Genomic DNA, 21,387 nt, shown 5'->3' with positions numbered 1-21,387 from the left:
TTGCCCAGAAAGGTCACTTGCCAATGGTAGATTTTGTTTTGTTCTGAGTCACCATTGGCATAAATATATGCTGGTCATTATAAGGAAAAATTGGCCAGAAGCTGTCTGAACTTAAAATTGAAACCAAAAGTCTGATATTTTAGACAGCACAATATATCATCAGGTTTTGCTTTTGTGCCTCAGTCGCTATAATTGAAAAAGAGCATAACACTACCTCCCATCCCCTTTCAAAGTTCTCCTCCAAGATAATAGATAATATTAAGCTCTTTCAACCCACCCCTTGGTTAAAATGTTTACATGAGACAATCAACAAAGATTTTAATGACATAGAATGTTATTTGGGCATTCTGATAATAATTAGCATTTGTCTTTGTCAAACCCTGTCCCCAAGACATTTCCATCTCAAAATATCAAGTAATTACATGGCTAATATCCTTAGCAGAAACAACCAACAAGAAAAACTATAAACATTTTATGAATATTTCTATTGCTGAAACTAATCCTCGTTAAAGGTCAAATATTTGATCAATGGTCTTATCAGGTGCTAGTATTGCCTTCCTGCTAAGAAATGAAGTTGAAGTAGTAAGCTCATCGCGTTTGCTCCATCAGTGGCCATCGATGATCTGGAACCAGGCAGAGTTCATTAGTAGAATAAACATACAGACTTCAGTTTGTTTTATTTTTCTTTCCTTTGGTCCACATTCACCAATGTTGGCATTGTTCTGTTTGTATTAGGAAATAGACTTCTCCAAGTTGGAATACAGACCGTGTTGGTGATAATCTAGGGGACAGCAAGATAGGTCAGGCTCTTCGCCTTCCTGCTCTCAAGTACTACTGGCAGGCCTTGGTGCTCATTGGTGGCTCTAAATACACGGTCACATCTATACCAAGGTGATACCATGGGGTTGACCAAGCATGTGGAGCTGTCCAGCCCCGTGAGAGATTCTACAGCAGCACCTGCCCATTCCCATTTTGGAGTTACCTCCTCCCCCACCGCATTCGAACACGTGCCTTGCGTCCAGCTCTGGAGTCCAGGGCGGTAGTGCAGTCCGCGACCCGCAAGGTCCAAAAGGGGTCGCTTCCTCACTTCCCTCCTACGAAGGCCTTGCTTCCCTTGCAGCCTCCAGGAAACACTATCTGACTATGAGAGACTCAGTTAAAATTAAAATCACTGGCCAACCTAATGGCTTCAAGAGAACAGTATGTAATAGAAGGGTTCAGAAAAAGAATTTCACATCCCCGCAAGGAAGTCCTTCTTTTCTCCCCCACCACACTGCTGCGACAACGTTCATGAGGACCGGCATGAGTTTTATGAAAGGTTAGAGCCTCACAGGAGCATCCCGTCAGGAAGAAAGGCACATGGCTATGGCTCCCACCACCCCAGGTACACGGATGGACTGAGATTCATAGCTCACTGCTTAGTTAAGAAATTTGGAAGCAGATATTCTGAGTCATGGCCACTTTAATTATAGTTTGATATTTATGGCCATCCATTGATTTTTCTATTAAAGTCCACCACCAAATTTTCTAATTTGTACTTAGATCTTGAAAGAAAAAAAAAAAAAAGCAAAAAGGGATATTTCCACTAGGGGCTACCTCGGAGGGCCTACCAGGCAGAACAGACTTGAGCCATAATGGCCATGTTAGTAAATGCCAAGGCCAAGATAAGACTATTTAAACTTTTTTCACAGTGGAGCTATATACCCTGTGAATAGGAATTTTTATTCTGATTAAAAACCTAAGCTGTAGCCTTACACAGAGAAAATCCCCAGTGCCCTGCATTTTCAATGACCTCATTATTCCTATTGCTGTCTTGCTTCAGTCTTAGATGCTAGAGAAAGCAATGGGATGTAATGCCTGATACTTTAGACTGCTTTAACTCTCCCCTCTCTGGCATAACGCAGTAGCTGGCTGGTATGGCAGGCTGTGCAACCGCCCCTGAAAAGTGTTCATGCCCTGATTTCTGAAACACATGAAGAGGCCACCCTAGGTTGTAAAGGGGACTTTGCAGAGGTGATTAAGTTCAAGATTTTGAGATGGGGAGATTATGCTGGATTTGCTGGGTGGACCCAGTGTTATCACAGGAGTCATTATAGGAAGAAGGCAAGGGAATCAAAATGAGGAAAAAGGAGGCGTGAAGACAGAGCCAGACGTGGGAAGTGTGCTTTGAACTTAAAGGAAGGAGCCACAAAGTACGAAATGCAAGTGTCTTTGAGAAGCCAAAGGAATGAATCTCTACCTTGAAGCCTCCAGAAGGAACACAGGCCTCCTAACACCTTGATTTTAGACTTCTGACTCCCAGGACTGTAAGGGTGTAAATCTGTGTAAGTACTAAGTCTGTGGTAGTTTGTTGCAGTGGTGACAGGAAATGACTCTATTATGAAGTGTCCAGCTTTGCTTCCTAAGCATACTTGCTGTTTCCCTTGGAAATTACTGCTCTTTTTGAAACCTGACCACATACGGTCCTACTGAAGCCTGTGGGGCAGAGCTGCTAGAATTCGAAGTCCTCAGACAAGCAAACACTCGCTTGTCTGGGTAAGGAGTGAGGCCATGCTTTCAGGGACTAAGATCGGAGCCTCCTGATTTCAGAAGGTGGCTTTTGGAGAAGCTGTCTTTGAGTGAAACTGAAATCTGAAACTTCTTTGCAAATGGTAGAGAAGCCATTATTGAGAGAGAAGGTGTACATCAGACCACAAATTTCCCAACTCCCACTTTCTATTTAAATAGCTCACAGACCTTCTTTTAAAACCGAACAGATATGTTTTGCAGCAAGATGAAAACCCTCTGAGATCAAACAAAGACTTTTTCTGAGCATTTCCAGTCTTTTTGGTAAATGCAAAGATTCCATAATGCAGAGGTGCTTGGGCAAGTCGAGATAGGAAATGGAGTAATAGTAAGTCAAAAGGCCTATTTCCATCAAAATGGCCTCAGACGAATTCTTTGCTCGTTCTTGAGTTGAGAGAGGAGTACCATTCGGTAAAGCCCTGTTATTTACACAGTCGGTTTTTAGAAACCAGCTTGTTGCTGTGGTCTCAGGCCAAAGAGTCTAACAACAAAAACCCAGTAACATAAAAACCAAGTTTAAAGTGGAAATTAATTTCAAAGAAATGAAAAAGAGTGTGCTTTATTAGCATATGTTCTTCAGGAAAAAGCTCGCTTTTCTTATATAAGAGCTCTGTTCAACCAGATGGGCCTTCTAGTAGCTACTAACTCATCATGGAGAACACTGTGCTTGGAATTTCCTGCAGCTGAATCCCTTCAGGGGCACTCTCTTGGAAGATGTTAATTACCAATACAAAAAACTTTTCTGGTTAATAAGAATAGTCCTGTACAGTTGCCTTGATCTTTAAACTTGCAAGATTAAAAAAAAAAAAAAAACCTTCTCTATAAGAGTATATCAAAAGGCATATTAGTCATACTATAAGCGATTAGTTTTTCTGTTTGGATACCCAACTACCGCTGAAACCTATCTATCAGATTTGCCCTTTCCACACTTCAGTTACCGTTGTTACCTTTAGAGCTGATGATCTCGTAAGAGTTGTTATGTATCAGCCTAGTCATTCTCCATGATTCTAACGCGTTAGAATTTTAAAACCTATTTCAGAGCAATGTCTTCAAAGATGAGTTCAAAATGCTAAAAATGATCCCCCCCCCCAAAAAAAAACCCAGTAATCATGGCCATGAAATGCAAACAAGGGAACAGAGCAGGTTTCTGTTATTAGGTGACTCTGCTATGCTGCACTGAAAAGTCTAGGCCTTTACTTGGAATTGCATCCCGCTCTGGAGGACTTCAAGGAGATGTAGTCATTGTACGGAGGCTGTAAATGAGAGTCCTAATTATGGTAGGGATTCAGAAAATGAAATCTAGAGGAAAAAACTGGAACCATCCTGAAAATTAGGAGGCTGAGTGTTAGTAATGTTTTTCAAGTACAGGGAGACTTACAAAGCAGGAAATTATAGCTAGCTCATTTTCTGTTCAACAGAGGACAGGCCAAGAAGCTTCCAGTGCACCATGCAAGGAGCTGCATCGATTAAAAGAAGGAATTTTGTCATAGTCAAATGTTTTGTTCAGTTTGATTGTTGGATGATCTAGCAGCAGAACAGTCAAGCCAGGTAAGCAGGTGCTGGACCCGAATGGGGAGGAATCTCTTCCCTCCCCAGGTGTCAACAGGAGGCTGGGATCGTCCAGAAGGCCCCTGAGTGCCTTCCCTTGCCTCACCACTGTGCCCTTGCTACCTCGCTCCTCATTCTGTCTTCATTTCCCAACCTGACTGGATTGTTAGGGTCCAGACAACAGACGAGTTCTCAAAACCCTCATTTTATTGCTTCCTTGGAAGATTTCAGAGCTTAATGAATGATTCTAATTCTTAGAAAGAAGAGCCAAATTTTTTTCATGCCTGCCGTGAAAGGAGATTACACAATATTTCTTTAGGGGCCTTTACAAGTAGCTGCTGCACAGCACAAATTGGAAAAACAGGACAGATTTCTCATGAGGGCTGGACCAGATGGCCTGTGCGAGTGCTCTGAGTCCTCCCTAGTTGTTGATTCCAAGAAAAAGAATCGCTGCTGGGCTTCTGTTTTGGTTTTCCAATCTGAGTAACCGAAAATCATCCTGCAATGAGGATTTCTAAATGTATTTTGACTCTGACTCTCAGGAGCAGGCTTTCAAAGTAATCTTGAAAAGCATGGCAGGGAGTCAAGTATGCTTGGTACTGAACGTCCAAATGAACATTTCACATCCGGGCTTGACATGGAGCACTGTCCTATCACCTGTGCCTGTGCTTTGTGGATCTCTGAGGCTAAATTCTTTAGCAGCTGTGACACTAAGCACACTACCATCTGGAACTTAATTTTTGTGCAGCTTCAGAACACGTACTGCGGGGCTCCTCTGGGGTCCTCACAACTCTGTAAGATGAAGCAAGCTGGTCTGGCTCTCTCACTGCACAGTAGGGCTTTGCTTCTTCTAGAGGAAAGTTTCGGCTGCAAAGTATGCATGTGTAGAGAAGAGAACTGTCCTTTCTAGAAGCATTTTATATACCGTGCTTCTTTCTATGTTGAAAAATGGGGCATAACCAAACACCTGCAGGGTAGAAGCCGACAGAGTGTAGGGAATCCTGCTCCTGCAGTCAGAAGACCTGAGTTTGGCCTTGACCCTCCCATCAGCTCCTCGAGTAACTCTGACCACGAGACTGGTCATTCTGTATAAAATAATAGGACTGAACTAGATGGCATTTAAAGTTCTTTCACTGCTAATAGCCACTGCTAGCTCACTTATTTCCAGTGATCATGTAAGATTCTTAATACTGAAATGGAAATTTTTAAGACTTTTGTCCGAAGTTCTTCAGTCTCTATCACTCTTTACTTTCTAGTTCTGAAAAGAGTGGAAAACTTGTGACCAAAATATTTTTTAAACATACAATGATCAATTTGCAACACTGAATCCTTTTTTATCATGTCTAATGACTATCAGAATGGCTTTGATATTCCTGTAAGGAAAAGTAGGAGTTGATGCTTGTGAATTCTGTTCTTCTCATGCAAGGGTTTTCTCTCCTAGAGGAAGTTTTGAATTAAAAAAAAAAAAACCAAGAGTCCTATATTTTGATCAGATTCACTGGACCTAAATCCCATTCTGTTCATAAATGATTTTGAAAACTCAAAGTCAGGTTTACGAATCTGACTTCCCTTTTGAATGTAATGGGATTTTTTTTCCTCCTCTCAGAACATTTCTCAAATTACAAGTTCAAGTACTTGCAGCACTTTTTTTTTTTTTAATTAAAGAAAAGATTTCTAGAAAATGAATGCACTTCCAAAGAGGGACAATGAGTGGACTGGGGTTAGACCCTTCATCTGTAACAACCCAACTGAAGATTACAGCTGGAAGATGAGCTGTTTCTAGAAACACTTTGGAGAGATTCCTTCACTTGCATGTGCCGCATATGCATGCCCCATACAACACATACATACATACATACACACACACACACACACACACACACACAGAGCTATGGAACTGGAACGACGTTTGCCTAACAACTTCCGGGAGGCTGCCTCCCCTCCTACCATTTTCTCACCATCCCATGGATGCCAGACTTCTGACTGCTGCCTTGCAGAGGTGGAATAAACTCTATGAGACTGAATCACCAACTAATTTTCAGGAAGGTTTCTCCACCTCCCCCATTCTCACCATTTTGCTTTGAGGAAGAGAGGAAAGCCCACACCCATGGGTGTCAGTGGAAACGACAATGGTATTCTTTATATATATATTTAAAAAACTAGCATTCTAAATAACCAAGCTGCTCTCTTCTCTGGATTGAAATCAAATATTTCTATTTGAAACACAGCCACAGAGCTGGCTCTTCTCTTCTCCCCTCCTTCAGCCCACCTATTTCCTCCTACTTTTCCCCATACGCGTGTGCGCACATACACACACACACACACACACACACACACTCAGTGCCTTTTACGTAATTGGCTGACAAGATTGATCTTTCACTTCAATTGCTTTGATTCAAAATCTGCCCACCATTCGTGGGAGGTAAAGAACGGTAGAGGACACGTGTGCTTTAATAAAGAGGCTGTGAAAGGAATGGCATGGGAGAGGCATCTGGTCTGAGTCTTCCCTGTAGTCTTGATTCTCTGCAGGCAAGTAGAGAATCCTATGGAATTAAATTCTCTTATTTCACATTTACTTCAACCTCTCAATTTTGGGGGGGGGGCGTACAACTGCCAGGTTAATCCTTTCTTAACAGAATTTGAATCAGACAACGTGTTCAAAAATTAGCAACCTCCATTGCTCATGTTCACCTGACGTCTAAATGGGTTGCCCTGGCCTCCAAGGTACCGTAACTCGACCCCTCTTTACCTCTACAAGATGCTCTCTTCCCCACTTCCCTGCACAATCCCTCTGCCCTATGCCATTATTTCTCACCAGTACATATATAGTCTTTGGGCCATGCTGCCCACCCAGCTGCAGTGTGCTCTCCTCCTCCCCTTCTCTGCTCATCTTAATGTTTCTCTTTCCTCAGTACCAAGCTTCACTGGCTTTTCTCACGTGACCTCTCCCTGACTCCTATAGCCCCTGCTGAATGCGGTCTCCTCAAACTACAGCAACCATTATTCTTTGTATCACTAACATACACAGCCTTCTTACGTAGATATCTAGTCTCACCAAACTGTAAATACTCAAGAGACAACCCTCTCGCTTCCTATGTCCAGCATTTAACATAGTGTCCCACAGGTGTAGTCATTCATTTTCTAAGCATTTCTCGAGTCGCTATCACGTGCCAAGTGCCAGGTTAGACTCTGGGGTTACAGTGATGAATAAACTCCAAAACTCAGGCTGCTCACAGACTAATGGGGAAGACATAGATGCAAATAGATAATAGCAACACTATGCAATCAATGATTTCCATAACAGAACTAAGAACCAGTTGCAGTGGAGCATTAAAGAACACTTATTTAACGCTATATGGAGTGGAGCTGGGGAAGGTTTCACTGAGAAGACTATGCTAGAGTTGGGCCTTGGAGGATGCACAGGAGTTCACCTGACCAAGTGAGGTAGGAGAATTCTAGAGTAGAAGGATGAGAATGGAAAATGATACAGAAGCATAAAAAACAAGAAGGTTCAGGGTACTATGATGGGTCTTCTCTCAGGTAGGTACTTATGAAGCATGTGATCATCAGAGGAAAGATGAGAACACAGTGGCAAATGGGAAAAACTGATGGAAGCCATACCATGAAGGACCTCAGGTGCCACGTTAGGTAGTTTGGATTATATTCCCTGTGCTACTGAAAGGCACGAAAGGAATTTGAGGATGATGCTGCAATCTGAAGTTATCTAATGCTTGCTAAAAATAAGAACGACAACGACCCGATCTTTCAAACCATTCACCCACCAAAGGACAAACCGAAACATCCATACCGTGGAATACTACTCAACAATAAAAAGGAATGAACCATTGAGACACACAACAATTCAGATGGGTCTAAAGAGAATTATACTGAGTGGGGGAAAAAAAACCCCAAAAGATGACAAACTGTATGATTTCATTTATATAAATGCTCTTGAAACAAGAAAATTATGGAGCTAGAGCAGAGAGTGGTGGTTGCCAAAGACTAAGGATTGGAGGGGTTAATACGGATGCGGTTATAAAGGGGTAGCATGAGGGAGCCTCACGGTGATGGAATAATTCGGACTCTTCCTACAGTGGTGGTTACACAAACTTCTACATGTGATGAAACTACGTAGACATATAAACATACACACATATGAATACATGTATAACTGGTAAAATCTGAATAAATTCTGTGGATTATACCAATGTCCGTTTACTAGTTTTGATGTTGTGCTATAGTTATGGAAGATGTTACCACTAGAGAAAACTGGAGTAATGGTACATAGAATTTTTTTTTTTCAAATTCCTGTGAGTCTCTAATTATTTCAAAAAATTTTTAAGGGACAAAAATGGTAAAATGTGATTAACCTAAACAACTGGGAAAAAAATAGCTTTTTATATTGGGATTTAAAGATTTGTTCAACAATACTGATTCTTGTAAAGAATTCTCTGAAGAATCTCAAAGCCTGTTTTATGTAACATTACGGCACAATGTTTTATTGACATGGATGTATATGTTACAGGTAAGATTTTTCTAGATGAAATTGGGTCCATCAATATTCAAATTGTTCTAGGACTAAAGTAACAATTTTAGAATGGGGGTGGGTAGCTTATCAGTACAAATGTACTCAATTCTGAATGACAAAAGCTCTGAGACCATGTCAAATACTAGGAAGTAGGATCCTTCGAAAAAGTTATTTTAAAAAAAGACACCCAACCAACCAAATAAGCAAAAACGACAAAACGAATCTAATGTAACTTCTATTCTCAGTGATTTAACTTTCTTAGGATGAGAGGTATGTATGGGTCCACACACATCATGTATGGTTATGGAGTGTACGTCAAACTCTAACACGGTGTGATGAACTCTGAGATCACAGACACACACAAAACTAAAATAAAGGAACTCTCATGCATTAACAAAGCACAAGCGTAAAAACTAAGAAATGAAATGGTCTTACGTTATTTACATACAGGATAGTCCCAAGGATAAACATTAGGCGGAATCCTGTTCTCTCAGGCTGCAAGTAGCGTCTGAATAGCAGATTTCTCTAGTGGACTTTTTTCATCTTTAGCCTTGAAACAATAGCTAACTTTATGCAAGATTTTTGCACAATGGCAATGTGAAGGTAACAGTGGCTTTGAGTATTTTATTCTTGCAAAATTCAGATGCTTCACACAAGTGTACATTAATTCTTTCTAAAATCCCAAGTTCATGAACTCCTCTTAATTAACGGATGGTAATCATGGGCTATGATAGGAATTGGGCATTAAAATTTTTAAGGCATTAAATGAGTGGAAAGCATTCTACTTAGTTATCAGGGTTATAGTAAGTAGGTCCTCAATGGCCAGGTAGCTAGCACCTTACCCAGCAGGGTTGGAACCTGAAAAAAGTCCCTGGGTTGGCAAATGGATGGCTAATCTGGGCACAATTCCTCATGCCCCCAGATGCAACCATAATTTTGGAACCGAAGCAGAGATGGTAGCCTCAAAATGGAGAAGCTGAGGTGGCCCAGGCATGACCATCACCCTCCCAAAATACAGCCTTCCCAAGAATGTTTCCTAATAGAGCATTATTTATTTTCTTACTTGTGATCTGCTTCCCCAACCTGAATGTAAGCCCCAAACCTAGTCTGCTTTCTGCACCTTTGTGAAACCAGTGCTAGTAAGGGTTCCTCGTACAGAACAGATGCTCAGTAAATATTTGTTGACTAAAATTCCTCTTCACGCTATAACACTGCTTTTTGACAAAAAAGAAAAGTGAGTAGTAGACATTTTCAAATTCCGATGAAAGCTATGAGCCCTCCCTTGGGAAAAAGATGTAAGAAAAGACCCTGGTTTTTTTTTTTAATCTTCTATAGAGTTCATGGATCCCAGATTAAGCTATGCCTATAGAAATCACTTTCAAGGATGAGAAAGGTATTGTAAACACAATTAGCCACTTTCTAAATTTTTGCTATTTGTTATCAGTAACACATGATATTTTGGCGACATTAAGGTCAAAGAAAAGGCTAAATCAGCTAATAAAAATATTTCTATCATATTTTATAAACTGTAGAGCTAGTCCCTCCCTCCCTCCCTCCCTCTGTCTCTCTGTCTCTCTCTCTCTCTCCCCAACCCTAAGAAAGTCTTCGTGTACATTTGGCGTAATCTCATAATCTCTTTCCTAAAGGCACTCTGAGTGGAATTTGAAGGAGAGAGGGGTTAAGTCACACTCGCCTGTCATAGGTAAAATGGTTCAGAGTAAGAGGGGAGTGGAGAATCTTGTCTAGTCACCATAAACAACAAATGACTCAAGGAAAACTGAAAAACCACAGATGGCTACCTTTGTCAGAGAAGAGCCGTCCTTAGTTGCCAGTAATGGAAGATGCCCAAGTGAACCTTACTCGCACACTGAGCTTTTGTAAAGAGAGACAATTGTCACCCAGTCCGAGCTGAGCTGTAAATATTACCAGAAAAGCCTTGATGGAAATCTCCTGCCTTCGGAAAATCTTCATAAAACCAAACTCTTCCAACACAATGGTGCATAAGAAACTATGAAACTCTGCCACAAGAAATGAAGACTGCTACTTTCTGTTTCTTCTGGTCTGCAGAAAGCGAGCTCGAGGTGCCGCTAATGCTGGCAGTCACACTCCAAGTCACCTCTGTGATCTGCCTTATCTCTGAGTGGCCCATTCCTGGGGGCCCTGCGGACGAAGGCCGCAGCTTGTCCCTCTCGCAGCAGCCCAACTGCATGCAGAGCAGCTCCGTGTCCGTGGGGCAGGGCTGGGCGGGCGCCACCCAAGCGGCAATACAAAACACCAATGCCCTGGAGACTGCACTCCCAGTTAGCAAACTGTGGGGGGGGCCCCACTCGCCACCGTGGAAATCCTGGGGCAAGCAGAGCTGCCTGGAGTCAGGCTGCTCACATCGTACTGCAGTCGGGGCACAAAGCTTTAGGTACCCCCCCCACACACACACACGGCTTGCTCTCTTAATGGCTCAGAAATATATCAAAACAACAGTGCTTGATGTCTTTGCAATGAGAAGCTCTCTCATAACTCTACAAAGAAACTTTTGCAAGGGTAACTTTTATAGAAAGTGGTTTAAATGCCTCTTTCGGAAACCCCACATGGGAAGTCTTAGGTGTGCGTTATTTTAATTGTATCCAGTTCCCTCCATCCTAAAACCTGGTTCTGAACAAAGACGAGGGATAGTTAAATGTACATAATTGACAAAAATCCTATCTGCACGCTAGAATAACCAAAGCCTTTGGAAGATGCACCATTAGCTTCTCTCCTCTACATCTGTAGAGACTTTGAGACGAAAGCACAGTAGGTTTAAAGAAATAAAGCCAGGAAGGCTCAGTGCAAAGCAGATAGAATGAGAAGGCAGGAGTCACATAATTGAATAATGAAATTTTCTACTTATCAAATTTAAGTCATTCGTTATTAAGGAGACCATCAACTATTACCAGGAAGGTTGCCAACTATGGAAAACAACCTAGAGGAAGAAGAAGCTTAAAAATGTATGAGGGAAGTCATAACAAAACAATTAACTTTTTCTCCGTATTTCACAAGAAGTTCTCCATTTTATTTCAAGCAGTAATTTAGATTCAAAGACGTCAGTGTTCAATCTAATTTACCTTTACGGGCGTTTCTTCCTGCAACACAACTTCCTTAGGAGCTTGCACAGTATTCATTGCCTTGGTCTTTTGAAAGATCGATCAGAATGCAGTACTAGATGGGAAACTAATTTGAATAGTATAATCACAGAAACTTCAGTCTGCACCATAAAACAGGACCAACACATTTGCTCTTGAAAAACTACCCTGATCTCAATACCAGTTTCCAGCAGTTGTGTTGATCTCCACAGATCGGAATTCATACAGCCTCTAAGATGTTCCCAGTACTTCAGAACATACAAAATGGGCTGCATTTTTAAAAATACTATACACACACAGCACAACCACTTTGGGTTTCCCCTCTCCAAAGGAACTATTTTAGAGACACCGGAGAATTCTAAATTAGGCAACTCACCCGTGGGTAAGTCACTTTTCAAAACCCATGAACTGTCCCTACTGCACCTGTATAGCACACACAAACCCCGGGCAGAGGGAATCTGACGTCCATACCTATATTTCATGCCAGTCTGCTTTGCGGTGGACTCTTTGAGAGAAATGTGATGCTGAGGGGTGAAGGTCCCCAGGCTGCGCGCGATGATAGCGACCGTGCGGAATTTGGCCCGGGCTGCGTTCACCACATTGGGGGCGGTGGAGCTCTGCTTGCTCAGAAGTCGGTCCTCACCATTCCGGCTCTTCAAATTGTGCTCTGTGCAGGCTATGGAGACTTGCATTGCTTCCCCGGGCAGCGCACGGTCCCTCTCAGAACCCCAGAACACAGGCAGTCACGAGAGGTTGAGCAGCTGGGGGGGTTTCTGCTCGTCTTTTAACCCCTCCTTGCTCCCCCTTCCTGGGGATGCCGTCAGAGGAGTCCTCACGGCCGACTTCAGAGCCGGGCAAGTGCCAGGAGTGGCTGCGGTGCAGAACAGAGTCCCGGGCACCGAGAGAAGTAAACAGCCAGCCCTGAAGTTGTCACCGCAGCTGGAGTGCGGATCAGGCTCGCAAATCTTCCCGGGCAGTCACCTCGGCTGATTAAACAGCCAAATCCATGCAGTCGGGAGGCTTTTGCAGACGCCTAAAGCTGAGCATTCGCACTGACTGCACGTAGCCCTGCCCGAGCCGGTCCACCGTGCCTGAATGCGGGCTCGCCTCTGGGCGATGGCTCAAATCCACGCAGGCATACCGCAAGATGCGCCTCCAGCACCCTCTGGACCACAGGCAGGATGCTCGACTGGCACGGGGAGCATCCAGGCAGCAGCTAATCGCAAGCTGATCCCCGGGGACCAGCGGTCTCCATCCACTCTGGCTGTCAGCTCCCTCCCCGCCCCACTCCGGGAGGTCCTGGGGGCTCGTCAAGACCCCTCCCCACTCATTTTCAGGCGAAAGCCTGGGTCGCTGCTCAGCCGGAGCGGACCGGGTTTGCAGCTGCACGGAGCAGCAGGCTGGTAGAGCTCCTAGCCTTTGTGTGCGACTGGTAGGCAAGGATCACTTTCACTAGACTCTTGCTGTAACAGAATCTGGAGGGCAGCTCATAAAGGGGGGCTCTGCCCAGCCTCACACCAAATCTTGCTGCGGCACAACAGTTGGAACTGGGGGAGGGCAGAGTGGGGGTGCTCCTGCCACAGAACACGCCAGTGAATTAACATGTGAATACTCTGCGACTGGCTTCCTAAAACACTACTTGAAATCCCTGTTATTAGCCTTGTCAGAGTTCATTTCCCCTTTACGGGTTATTCCTTAAGATGCTAAGTTTGAAGTTTTCTGAAAAACCACAGTGCAGACTTTTTGGAGTCAAGTCAGCTAACTTGCTGGAAAATCTATTCTGGATCTTGGAGGAGGACCCAGGCTAGGGGAAGAGACAGCAATTTGGCACCACCCGGAAGGGGGCTACACTAGGTGAGCAGCAGGGGCACGTCACCACCCAGAAGGTCCGTGTCTGGAACCATGTACACTGCCTGCCAGTCATCTGTGGCCAGCTGGTGATGGCAAACACTGTGTCCTGCGCAGGAGCGGGCAGCAAAACACCCCTCTTGACTCTGAATCCACGTGAGGCAGAAACATCGCGTGGTTCAGCATCAGGTGCAAAGCAAGTGCTCAATAAATGTGATTGAACAAAACTAAGCACCAATTGGCTGATAACAATTGATCTCTCTATTTGAAATGCACGGAAGCCAGACTCTTTTTGTAGATGTACTTACAATAAAATTGTGGCTTCTGCAAAATCAGTTTTCTAAACGTGGTTCCCAACGGACATTGCTGTCAAGCAAAAAGGAGCAGCGTTTCAATCATCAATATCTGTGGGCACTACCTCCTTACTAGGCAATAGAAACACGGGGGAAATGAAGCACTGTCCTTCTCCTCAAAGAACTGGCAATCTGTGTGGGAAGGACAAAGCATTCAGGCTTAAAGGGGCTAATTAACAAGTCGGAGGTGCATCAGCGTTCAAATGAATGGTACGGACACTAAATATGCTGAAGTTAAGCAGGCGAGTAATTGCAGAAGGCTAGAGAAAGTTCTCGGGTTCATTCTCCACATTTCGACGGAGTCCCTATCAGATACTGGTCTCTGCTTGTGGCTGGGGTACAAAGTTGGCTTAGTCAGAGGCTGGACCTGAAGGGGCTCACGGACGCCCAGGAAGCCCTCACTGAGGAGTGGGACTTTGCCCGGGGCGTGAATCTGGTTAACAAGAGAGGAGCGAGGTGGGCTTCCCAGGGGTTGGCAAGTGTGGGGAGAACACACATTCTGGCTGTGTCTATGTGTTTAAAAAAAAAAAAAAAAAGGAAAGAAAAAAAAAAAAGCAGGTCTGACCACTTCTTCCCAGCTAAATTAAGTTACAGGAATGAAAATTTTAAGTAGAATATGTGTTTATTATGAGATTCGATGAATCTCAACGTTTTATGCCTGCAGATGAGGTTTCAATCACGTTGTGGAATCTCATCCTTTACCCTTCATGACCTTCCCACTCCTGACTTGAGAAAATAAGGATATACCTACTGTTCAGTGGTTGGGAAATAACTTTTGGATGGGGTAAGGGTTGTGGAGAGGGACCAATGAGGTCTTCTTTTTACCTCTGGCTGCCAGGAGGGAGTTCTTGAAGAGATCTGTGTTCCCCGGAAAAAATAGCAGTGGGCAGAGAGGAAGCGGATCATTAGAACCTTCATGTTTTCACACGAAGCTGGCTCATCAGAGATGATCAACGTGAATCAAGAAAAGAGTCAAAATGAGAAGAGGAAGAAGTGGGAGGAAACCAAAGGAACAGCTCAGGAAAAGAGGAAAATAAAGCAGCCTGGGAGGCAAGACAGAGTGTGGTGATCTCCACAGGCCCCGAGGGGTCAGGAGCTTCCTTGGGCACTGGCTGAGGGGGAGGAGGCTTGAGAAGGTGGCTAGGGTCTGACGTAAGAGTCCTGCCAATTACACAGGCAGGGGTGCTGTGGAGGGGGCCAGAGATCGGCACGCTGTCAGGCAAGATGGCTTTCAGGTTTCCCTGAAAGCATAACCCAAACCAGATCGAGGATGAGGTTATCAGAACAAAACATGCAAGGCAGAGCGCCTCTGAGTCACCTTTCTGTCCCCCACAGGACCTTAAGCAGAGTGCCTTATATAGAGCAGGGCCTCACTGTATGAATAATTGAGAGAAGGAGACAGGAAGCAAAGGAAAGGAGGCAGGAAGGGAGGAAAGGAGGTGTATGGGAAGATGCCAAATTCTTGGATAAACTGGATTCCTTAAAAAGAAAGAAAGAAAATCCTGCACAGTCTAGTTTCACCCAGCCTGCTTACTTAAAGGGAGCAAATCATTGCCCCACATTCACATCTGCACCTCTTGTGTATTGACAAGTGTCCGCCTTTAGTCTGCCTCAAAGAGAATCGAAGAATGGAGAGCAGAGGAATGCTTTACAGCGCAAGCCTCTTTCTTGCTGCCCGCAGTGTGCCTTTTCAGATCTGACGCCACACAGGCTCTGACAGCCAGCCAGCAGCTTGGTGACTTACCCGGCTGTGCTCCCCCTTCCCAGCATTAATGGAGCGGCAGGTCTCAGGAGTCCGGGAATTGGCTCACGGCTGGTTGTGAGAATGCTCATTCCTAATAAATTTGTGCTAACAGGCCACATGCTAATTACGGTGGGAAGTTAGCTAGGAACCCTGTTATGGTCATACACTGGGATTTGGAGGCGTTATTTCAGATTCAAATAAGACCCATATAGGATGATATCAGTAGAGATATAGATGGCTATGGTTTGAATTGGGTGCCCCCACCCCAAAGTCATATGTTGAAGTCCTTACTCTCAGGAAGTACCTCAGAACGGGACTGGATTGTGTGTGTTACAATAATACAGGGAGACAGGGTGTTTAAAGAGGTGACTGAGGTAAAATGAGGTCATTAAGGCAGGCCCTAATCCAACAGGCCTGGGGTCTTTATAAGAAGAGAGGAGGACACTGATACAGATGAAGGGAAGATCCTGGGAAGACACAGGGAGGAGACAGCCATCTGCAAGCCAAGGAGAGAGGAGGCAGAAGACATGGACCCCGTGGACTCGCCTCCCTGATCTTGGACTTCTAGTCTCCAGAATCATGAAAATATAAATTTCTATTGTTTCAGCCCCTCAATCTAGGGCATTTGGTTATGGCAGCAGCCCTCACACACCAGTATAGGTATAGATATTGTTTTTTATTTTAATACGTATATTACTGGTCAAGAAGAACTACTGGAACACTCTAAGGAAGGCGCTCCTAAAAGTCATTATTCGACCACAGTGGTATCATTATTGTGCCACTGTACATCCTGAGCCTCCGTTCTAAATGCCTGCAAAGGAGAGCTCCAAGCAGAACTCGTTTGTTCCTTTCCACAAAGTTGTAAAAGCCTCTACATGCTAACTCTTGATACAAGGAGTGGTGGTTTTCAAGGCATTTCTAGTACTTTTTCTGTTTTTTAAAGATTTGAGAGAGAAAGCATGCACACATGTACGCAGCGGGAGGGGAAGAGGAGGAGGGAGAGCGAATCCCAAGCAGACTCCCTGCTGAGCACAGAGCCCAACACGGGGCTCTATCCCACGACCCTGAGATCATGACCTGAGCCAAAATCAAGAGTCAGATGCCCAATCAACAGCCACTCAGGCGTCCCTCCCTTGTTCTTATTCTCTTATTATCTCTAATATCTCCTTATTCTGCCAATTTTCCCTTTCAAGGCCTTCCTTTCTACTACTCCCTTTCAAGGGCATGTATAATCAACAACCTTGGACACATCATGAGGTGGTGGCAAGAGGCCTGCAGTAGCCTGGGCTCCAAACCCAGCTCTGTCACTCCGTCTGTGACCTAGGATGTCACTATACATCTCCGTGCCCCTGTTCTCACCTGACACATGAGAGGGATACATAGAGATTCAGCAGGGTGCTTTAACAGAGAGCTGCAGAGGTTACAAGATCGCAGAGAGCCAGACTGTCACTCACTCTGCAATTTCACCTGGGTCTCAGCTGGTCTCAATTCATTACCTGATATTTGGAATTCTTTGGCATTAACGTCAAATGATCATTGAGTCGTGGTGACAGAGCCAGCTAGAAACTGCCTGCAGGCTACTGAACTTGCACCCTATCTTCTCATGCTCGTCTAGAGTCTTCATGGGAACGTGGAAGGACTGTGGAGCACTCAGCTGGCGCTGGGTGTGACTCCCAGCTCTGCGGTGCCCCTTCCTTCCTGAGCGCCACGGAGCAGGACGCTCGACCGCCCTGTGCCTCAGTATCCTCACAAAAAATGGTTCAAGCATATGCCCCTCTGGATGGTTGTAGGAACTACATGAAACAGCACTTGGCCCACAGTAGGCACTTGATAACTGCTAAGTGTCCATCTCAATTTATTAAAAAAGCAGGGCTGTCTCTCCAACAAGCTCCACCAGGGGACTGCCGCCATTACGAACAGCAGTAAGACTTACACTGCACTTCCTGTATCCTCGCAGTTCTCAACAACGCTCTACAGCTATTAACTCATTCAATCGGCACGTGATCCCATGGGGACGTAGTAGGTTTTCAACCCCATCTAGAGATGAGGAAACATGAGACACGGAGAAGTTAAATAACTTGCCCGAGGTGACCCAGGCAGGAAGCTGCAGAGCTGAGGTTGACCCGGGTAGCCCACCTCCAGATACTTGGTTCTCAACCACTGTGCGTACAGCTCCTCACTGCAAGAACCTCCTTGTGAGAAGGGCTTTAAACAGCGCCATTTTATGAACAGCATTTTTAAAAAGCCTTATTCTTATTATGTGTGAGGGGAAAAATTCAACGTTAAAAGTCTAAAAATTTCAGAACAATTAAATCATCCATGCTTGGTAGCTTTGAGTTATTCCTGCCATCAACCTTTCAAAGTACTTCATAATACTCTATTCTTCTTGTTCAAGAAAACATGTTTTTCCCAATTACCTGGCACATTTCTGATTAACTCAATTTCTTCCAAGTCAAGTCAAAACAAATGCTTTTTGCTGAGTCCACTTAGAATCTGTGGTTTCTACGCCATTGGAAACCAGAGCCAGCGGGAGCCAGGAAACATTCAATTATGCAGCCAGGCAAAACCAGATTCATTCAAAACAGAAAAGAATCTGCTCCAATCTGAAGAATTTTAAGCATGCAAGTGTACAGATGGCAAGCCACTTTATGTGCCTATTATTTGTGGTTAAGAGAGAAATTGTTAGGATGAGAGTTTGCTATTTATCAGAAATTCTTAACATCTGGGTTTGGAGAACAATTTATTATATTCTGACAAATTGAACGAGCCATGAAAGTAACAATGGGCCTACATTTGCGTGGGCACAGGTTTTGAAATAACAGAGAAAGTAAAATTGAGAGGCCAAATTGGAAATACTCGAGGCTCTGCTGAATAGAAGAAAATTCCAGATATAGACCCTTCTGCTTCCCTAGAGGAAAGTTTCACCAGAGAACGCCCACTAGGAAACTCTGAGGACAAACTCAATACAAATTTTTCTCACACCACTGGCCACGTGTCCAAAATGAAAACATAATTAAGGACAGTTAAGCTTTTCAATTAACACTTGAACTACACCCATAGCCACTGATAAAATATTTCCTTAATTAGAAACTTGTGACATATCCGATGTATCAGCAAGATCTCCATATTTATCCAGCACTCTGTATGTTCAAGACAAGGTGCCATAATGCTATAGGAAGCAGGTATGAAAAATAAGAAATTCACAATTCAGATTATTTTGTTCAGGCCTCTTCATGGTAGGTAAATTCTCATAAGCTCGCCTAGAACCTGGACATAAAGCTGGGGGGAAATGGAGACATGTGGTCATTTATTTATGTATCCTTATAAATGTCATTAATTCCTCCTCACTTTGCAACCACTGGTATGATTTCTGCCATTGCCTTATGATAGAATTGGTCAGAAATACTTGTCAATTTAAGATATCATTAACCACAAGACACATTATTACTTCGTATACCACTAAAATAAAAACTATGGTCAATTGTTATGACACAGTGCTTTTTTTATCCCTTAAACCTTTTATTTTAAAGTTATCAAAAGAGTCACTTTAGACTTAGTTGGGCTTTTGTGCCCAAAATTTCACTCTTGTACACACATGAAAGGAAAAATAAGAGAGAAATTGGTTAAGGTATTCCCCAAATGTGTTCACATTCAGAATTTGATGCTTCTGGATATTTTACTCAGTCATCAACAGCCATATCTTTCCACGTAGTCCTCCTTTGTGTTGGTAACGTGGCAATTTTTTAGACACATGCTCATCAGAACCTGTATAGCCAAAGCAATCTTAAGAAAGAATAAAGCTGGTGGTATCACCATCCCAGATTTCAAGATATACTACAAAGCTAGAATAATCAAAACAAGATGGTACTGACACAAAAAGAAATAGACATAAAGGTCAATGGAATAGAGTCCAGAAGTAAACCCATACTTATATGGTCAACCAATCTATGAAAAACAAGGCAGGCAGATGCAATGGGGAAAAAATCGTCTCTCCGACAAATGGTGCTGGGAAAACTAGATAGCTACATGCAAAAGAATGAAACTGGACCGTTTTCTTCCACCATACACAAAAAACTCAAAACGGATTGAAAAGCTAAGTTTGAGACCTGAAATCAAAGTTCCTAAGGGAAAACGTAGACAATCTCTTGGACATTGGCTTTAGTGACATCTTTATGGATAGGTCTCCTGAGGCAAGGGAAACAAGAGCAAAATTAAACTATTGGGACTATGCCAAATAAAAAGCTTCTACACAGCAAAGGAAACCATCAACAAAACAAAAAGACAACCTACTGTATGGGAGAAGACATTTGCAAATGACATATCTGATAAAGGGTTAGTATCCAGAATATATAAAGAATTTATACAACTCAACATCAAAAAACCCCACAAATAATCCAATTAAAAATAGGCAGAGGACTTTAATAGGCATTTTCCAAAGAAGACATACGGATGGCCAACAGACACTTGAAAGATGCTCAACATCACTAATTCTCAGGGAAATGCAAATTAAAACCACAATGAGATCACTTTACACCTGTCAGAATGGCTAAAATAAAAAACACAAGCAACAACATGTGGAGAAAATGAAACACTCATGCACGATTGGGGCGAATACAATTTGGTGCAGCTACTGTGGAAAACAGTATGGAGATTCCTCAGAAAAATTGCAAAAAGAATTACCTTATGATTCAGTAATTCCACTACTAGGTATTAACCCCCCAAAACTGAAAACATGAATTTGAAAAGATATATGCACCCCAATGTTTATTGCAGCACTATTTACAATACCAAGGATATGGAAGCAACCCAAATGTCCATTGACTGATGAGTGGATAAAGAAGATGTGGTGTATATATATATACAATGGAATATTACCAAGCCATAAAAAAGAATGAAATCTTGCCATTTGCAACATGGATGGACCTAGAGGGTATAATACTAAGTGAAATAAGTCAGAGAAAGACAAATATTGTATGATTTCACTTATATGCAGAATTTAAGAAACAAATGAAAAAAGAGAAAAAAGCAGATTTTTTTTTTTTTAAGATTTATTCATTTGTCAGAGACAGTACACACAAGCAGGGGGAGCGGCAGGCAGTGGGAGAAGCAGGCTCCCCGCTGAGCAAGGAGCCCAATGTGGGACTCAATCCCAGGACCCTGGGATCATGACCCGAGCTGAAAGCAGTTGTTTAACTGACTGAGACGCCCAGGCATCCCCAAAAAAGCAGACCTTAAGGGGCGCCTGGGTGGCACAGCAGTTAAGCGTCTGCCTTCGGCTCAGGGCGTGATCCCGGCGTTATGGGATCGAGCCCCACATCAGGCTCCTCCGCTATGAGCCTGCTTCTTCCTCTCCCACTCCCCCTGCTTGTGTTCCCTCTCTCGCTGGCTGTCTCTATCTCTGTTGAATAAATAAATAAAATCTTAAAAAAAAAAAAAAGCAGACCTTAAAATACAGAGAACAGACTAGTGGTTGTCGGGGGCGGGGGGTAAGTAAAGGGGATTTGGAGTACACTTATCTTGATGAGCACCAAGAAATGAATAGAGCTACTGAATCATTTTCTTGTACACCTGAAACTAATAACACTCTATATTAATCATACCTGAATTAAAACACACACACACACATACACACACACTCACTCAACTATTATCTCTGGGAGTTTTTCCCCCCAAGTTGTTGACACC

At 43.4% G+C, this 21,387-nt stretch overlaps 1 protein-coding gene across 5 annotated transcripts in view; it reads right to left on the bottom strand.

Moving 5' to 3' along the window:
- The window catches only part of KCNAB1 (potassium voltage-gated channel subfamily A regulatory beta subunit 1), a 385,175-nt gene that overhangs the window by 238,581 nt on the left and 125,207 nt on the right, over positions 1 to 21,387 (bottom strand). Inside the window, exon 1 of one of the 5 annotated variants that reach the window (XM_087870306.1) lies at positions 12,229 to 13,185. The exons of 3 other annotated variants lie outside the window; for them this stretch is intronic. In XM_087870306.1, coding sequence (XP_087726432.1) covers positions 12,229 to 12,449 — 221 coding nt within the window. In that variant the 5' untranslated portion in view covers positions 12,450 to 13,185. Of the gene's footprint in view, positions 1 to 12,228; positions 13,186 to 21,387 lie in introns of those variants that run through there. One more of the 5 variants, XM_045812030.2, reaches the window with a different exon arrangement.

Source organism: Ursus americanus, chromosome 20 (genome assembly GCF_024610735.1).
Source record: "Ursus americanus isolate L20-20 chromosome 20, mUrsAme1.1.p, whole genome shotgun sequence".
Taxonomy (NCBI): domain Eukaryota; kingdom Metazoa; phylum Chordata; class Mammalia; order Carnivora; family Ursidae; genus Ursus; species Ursus americanus.
The sequence above is the reverse complement of the archived record's forward strand: the minus strand, read 5'-3'. Positions and strand labels throughout refer to the sequence as shown.